Source organism: Bidens hawaiensis, unplaced genomic scaffold (assembly GCF_021521415.1).
Source record: "Bidens hawaiensis isolate Kalapana, Puna unplaced genomic scaffold, B.hawaiensis_p1.1 tig00018840_1, whole genome shotgun sequence".
Taxonomy (NCBI): Eukaryota; Viridiplantae; Streptophyta; class Magnoliopsida; order Asterales; family Asteraceae; genus Bidens; species Bidens hawaiensis.
Window position 1 is genome coordinate 218,729 of NW_027492861.1, and position 5,141 is coordinate 223,869.

At 36.4% G+C, this 5,141-nt stretch overlaps 1 protein-coding gene across 1 annotated transcript; it reads right to left on the minus strand.

Moving 5' to 3' along the window:
- Nucleotides 1-1,438: 1,438 nt before the first annotated feature.
- Nucleotides 1,439-2,878, minus strand: LOC143557143 (GSH-induced LITAF domain protein-like). The gene is made up of 3 exons (XM_077046284.1): nucleotides 2,657-2,878; nucleotides 1,617-1,743; nucleotides 1,439-1,522 (listed from the first exon to the last, which is right to left on the minus strand). The coding sequence occupies exons 1-3, from the start codon at nucleotides 2,860-2,862 to the stop codon at nucleotides 1,439-1,441; spliced, it is 417 nt and encodes a 138-aa protein (XP_076902399.1). The 5' UTR covers nucleotides 2,863-2,878.
- Nucleotides 2,879-5,141: the final 2,263 nt, after the last annotated feature.

Genomic DNA, 5,141 nt, shown 5'->3' on the forward strand with positions numbered 1-5,141 from the left:
TGATTTAGTTAGGGATGTCCTGTGTGATGTCCTTAAACGAGCATGAATTTCTGCTAAAAAGGAGGACCCATGAACTTTCTTACATATCCACGTGAAGGAATGTCAACTTTATGGCTAGCTGATATTCTTGTGTTTGGGTGGGAATGGGGAAACACGATTGTGTAGACCTTACTAGAGAGTCCCCTCTGGTTGGACTATGAGAATTGGTTTGTTGTGGGTCAGGCTGCGTTGAAGGCGGAATTAGGCAAAGTTGCTAAACACGAGAGAACTTGTTTAGAGAATCAATATGTGTTTATCCCATTTTCTTTTGATACATTCGGTTTACTAACCTCAGAGGCTTTGGCCTTTTTGACTAGGGTTCAGCTGGTCGTGAACAGTAATTTTTCGGTCCCTAAAACCGAAAGCTTCGTTTTAGTTGACATAGATTTGCTATTCAAAATAGGGTTACGATGCAACTTGTTGTCTACTTACTTGCCTCTTTAATGTAATTTTTTCATACAATTATATTTATTTTGAAATGAATTAAAAAAAAAAACCTTAAAAGCAATGTTAGTTGTTTGAGAGCTGAAATTCATAGAAAGAACCCAATGATCTTGTTCTTATTGTAGCATTAGAGTTCATATGTTTGATAATTGTTTCTTTTTTGTATTGTTTTACTAGATTCTAATATATTTAGAAAAAGAAGTGTAACAATGGTTGCTCCTATGTATCGCCATTTGTTCCTGGCTTGGGTTGTGATGTGGTTTTCTGCTCTTGGTTTGTGATGTGGTTTTCTGCTCTTGGGTTGTGATGTGGTTTTCTGCTCTTGGTTTGTGATGTGGTTTTCTGCTCTTGGTTTGTGATACATATTGTTATGTATGGAATTGGGGAAACCCACCAACATTTTGTTCCCTTTTTCCTTCAATTTCATTAACCTTTTGCTTCTTGATATCCCTATCATGTCAACATCTACTTCATTCACCTCAATATTGCTGTTATTAACTATGTGGCCATAATCATCATCACTATTTTAGCAAGCAACCACCATACCACTTTGTCAATGTGTATATACATCTAGAGAAAATAGCTATTTTTACAAAATATATATATTGAAGTTTACATTATTCTAGTTAACTTACATGATAAACTTATTCTATAAATTTATACCATAGGTAATATAAAAATTAAAGCAGTTTCCAATGTATTGTGAAATGAACACCAGCCAAACCTACAATTTGGTTGAAAGTTCAAGTTACTTCAAAGATCAAAGAATACCGTTTTGACTTATTGCCTTATATAAGCACAAGGAAGCTATACAATATGCAAGTTCAAATAACACCACCACATTAATCAATATCATACTTGACCTCCACTCAACTTGCAACACAATATGATATTCAACATCAAAGTGCTCATCCAAACATAACATAACGAGTTACCGCACGCTTATATTTCATGATTATGCAGGCAAAGCAAAACTCTTTTGAAACCAATTCGGAGGATCCACAACCGCACACGCATCATTCTTCTCAAATTCAGCAAGCTGCATCGACAACATCGATTAGAGTTTGTTCTTCACACTAAAATCCACAATTTCTAGTAAAAATGAAGTTAAAAAGAAAGGAAAAGGTGTATACCTTCTCACTACAGTGAGGGCAAAAGTGATACTTGTGCCAAAGGCAATCCATTGTAGGACAAAGAAAGCATACTCCAAGCATGAATGGCATCATGCAACCAACAACTGCAGCCAGACTTATTTTTGATCTATTACCCATGTAAAAAAACAAGCATCAAAATTGATTAGTTGGGCTATAATATATAGTTCTTCACATTTACATAATTACAACTCATTGAACGACAATACAAGAAATCATTTTATCATTTAATGATGATTATAATGCAAGAACGCGCGTTCAACTAGTTCAATAAGTGAATAAGTGTGCAACTGATTTGATAGCCAATCTGGTTTTTGAACACTGGTGATGACCATTAATCATATGAATTGTTGGGGCCGTTAAAGTGAAATATAGATCCTCTATTTATTTGTGGAAAATAATGTAGTACAAACTGCTTACAAAAAGAATAACATGAAATTAAAATTAATGTTACATAAACGTAAAAGTGATTCAAACCAAGTGTCTCCAACAAGATCTTTAACAGTATTTTTGACTATGAAAGTGAGCAAACTAACGCGTGAACATTGGCTGAGATTCGTGTTCAACACGGGTTCCATAGTCACTATTGGAGATGAGCATACTAGTCGGTTTTTTGGTGTTTTGTTATCCGTGGAAAAAGTTGCGGTATGGAATGATTAATTAGAGTGTACTCGTCTCTATATTGAGCCTTGATATATAAATAAATTTTATCGGATGTCCCCAAAGGGACACGTCATAGCTTATTTTAGAATGATCATTAAGAAGAACGCGAACCCATAAATAACTATTTACGTAACTCATATATAAATATTAACAAGTTTCACTAATTTTTTTTACACAGATTATATAATTTCTTGTAGCTAATTTGTTTATCCTTCAAGGATTCGATTACATTGATCCGACAATAACGCAATAAGTAACATCAACTTTTCACAAAATTAATAACCGAATGATTTTATCTATGCATGCATGGTGCAAGAAATATAAGCTCTAGGATTTGTTCTAGATCGATCGATAAATACCTGACTTTTGTGACACCGGAGCTGCCACATAAGGGGCAGTTAATGGGAGCAGGAGTATCTCTGTAAATCGTCTGCTTAATAGGGACACCTTTGGGATCACCAACAATGGCGTTTGGAGGGACCTTGCCGGATTTATAAGGATTATTATTATTGTTGTTGGGATCGTAAGGGATCCCCATTACCGGTTTATCATTCTTCTTATCCATCGTTGAAACAACAATTACACCGGTCGAAGTGTTGAGTTTTTGGGAGTACGTGTGTATGGAAATCAAATAATGGAAATTGTGTAGAGGTTATTATTATTATTATTATTACTATTGTAGATGAAATTGTGTCAGCATAGAAGATATGGTCATGGAAGATGTTTTTTACAAGTCTGTCTTCTGGTTCATGTTCCAAGAATGATGTTGCTTAAACATGTCTGATAGACTTTCAGGGTAGTCAGGAAACGTGTAATTTTTGTTGGGGAAAAACGGATCTGGTAAAAATAAATATATTAAAAAAATAAGATTATATTATAAAATACAAGTTTATATTCATTCCTATTTTGTCTCCTGTATTTCCTGTATTTCTTTACATTCTGTTATATCTTTTGTGTGTATATAATGATGTCAATGAATAAATGAATGAAAATTACAATTTTACTAAGTTCCAATTTCACTTCAATATCGATTACTTTTCCACTTATCGAAGGCTTTCAGTTGATTTACTTTAAAGGCTTTTCATTATCATTATCTTTACGTTCCTATTCTTTCAATCTATTTTTTCTTTTTTTACTTTGGGTGCGCTATACTCTCTCACAAGCATAAATTTTTTACTTTTATGGGTTGAATCTTTTATTCAAAAGAGTAACTCAAAATTGAGCAACACCCAAAACTATGGTATTCGATATACTTTAGATCTAACAACATTAGAGGCTTTACATTCTCTAGAATAATATAGGTAAGTGATATAAAACTATTAGAGAATATATTTTGTATTAATAATATATATTGTATATTGACATGATTATCTCCAAAATCATTGCCTAAATTGTAGTTTGATTTTGTTGTATATAGCTTACGGATGAATGTATGAGAGGGCAACAAAATTATTTTGGCCAAAACATACCAAAGATTCCAATATCTATCATGGTATCAGAGCAAAACTAAACAAAACCATACCCCCATCTCACTTCTTTACCGAAAACACCCTCTTTATTCCCATCTTCGCACCTTTGGGTGTCTTTGCTACCCACTTCTACCATCCACTTACATTAATAAGCTTCAAAATCGCTCATCCCCTTGTGTCTTTCTAGGTTATTCTTCTAACCACAGAGGATACAAATGCTACGACCTATCCACCCGTAAAATTATCTTATCTCGACATGTGGTTTTTGACGAAACTACATTTCCATTCGCTACTACACTATCTTCCCCTCCTCATTATGATTTTCTCCACTCAAACCTCGCATCCGACACATCCCCGATGTCATGTACTTCTCCACATCCTCCTCCTAATACATCCCCATCTTCCTCGGCACAGTCCCCTTCTTGCTCGGCCCAAACTCCACCTCCAACCCAGCCCACATCTACATCTCCCTCCACTACACCTTCTACCCACCTGTCTCCAAACTCCCCCACATCACCACCCCCTACACCAACCCATAATACCACCCCCACGGCCTCCCCACACACCACATCACATTCTGCTACCACCACATACTCTTCACCCACCACCACTTCACATACCGACTCCCCATCACCTCTCCCGAACCGGACCATGACCACCCATAGCACGACCGGTATCACAAAACCCAAGTGTATTTTCAACCTTAACACCCATACCAACCTTGCACCCCTACCATGAAACCCAACTGATGCCTTAACCAGCCCTACTTGGTACCGTGCCATGACATATGAATTCGATGCTCTTAGTGAAAATGAGACGTGGGAATTAGTACCGCGTAAACCAAACATGAATGTTATTCGGTACATGTGGATATTTAAACATAAGACTAAATCAGATGGCACACTTGAACGGTATAAGGCTCGTCATGTGTGTGATGGCAGGTCTCAACAGGTCGGAGTTGATTGCGATGAGACTTTTAGTCCGGTTGTTAAGCTGGCAACTATGTGTTTGGTTTTATCCATCGCACTTTCTTATGGGTGGGACATTAGCCAGTTGGACGTTAAAAATGCATTTCTACATGGAAATCTTTCTGAAACAGTCTTTATGCATCAACCTATGGGGTTCCGTAACCCTCACTTGCCCCATCATGTCTGTCGCCTAAAGAAATCTTTATATGGTTTGAAACATGAACCCAGGCGTGGTATCAACGGTTTACAGATTATGTGACAACTTTGGGTTTTCGTCACAGTTTTCGTGTGATCATTCGTTACTTATCTACACTCATGGTCGTGACACTGCTTATTTACTACTATATATGGACGGGATTATTCTCACAACCTCCTCGGCTTCTCTAAAAGACAGTATTTTATCACGC

Bases quoted from the DNA above. Each gene is read 5' to 3' on its own strand.
- LOC143557143 (XM_077046284.1), bottom strand. From the start codon at position 2,862: ATGGATAAGAAGAATGATAAACCGGTAATGGGGATCCCTTACGATCCC. The intron at 1,744-2,656 runs GTATTTATCGAT...CATGGGTAATAG, and splicing joins TCCGGTGTCACAAAAGTCAG to ATCAAAAATAAGTCTGGCTG. The intron at 1,523-1,616 runs GTATACACCTTT...TTGTCGATGCAG, and splicing joins GCCCTCACTGTAGTGAGAAG to CTTGCTGAATTTGAGAAGAA.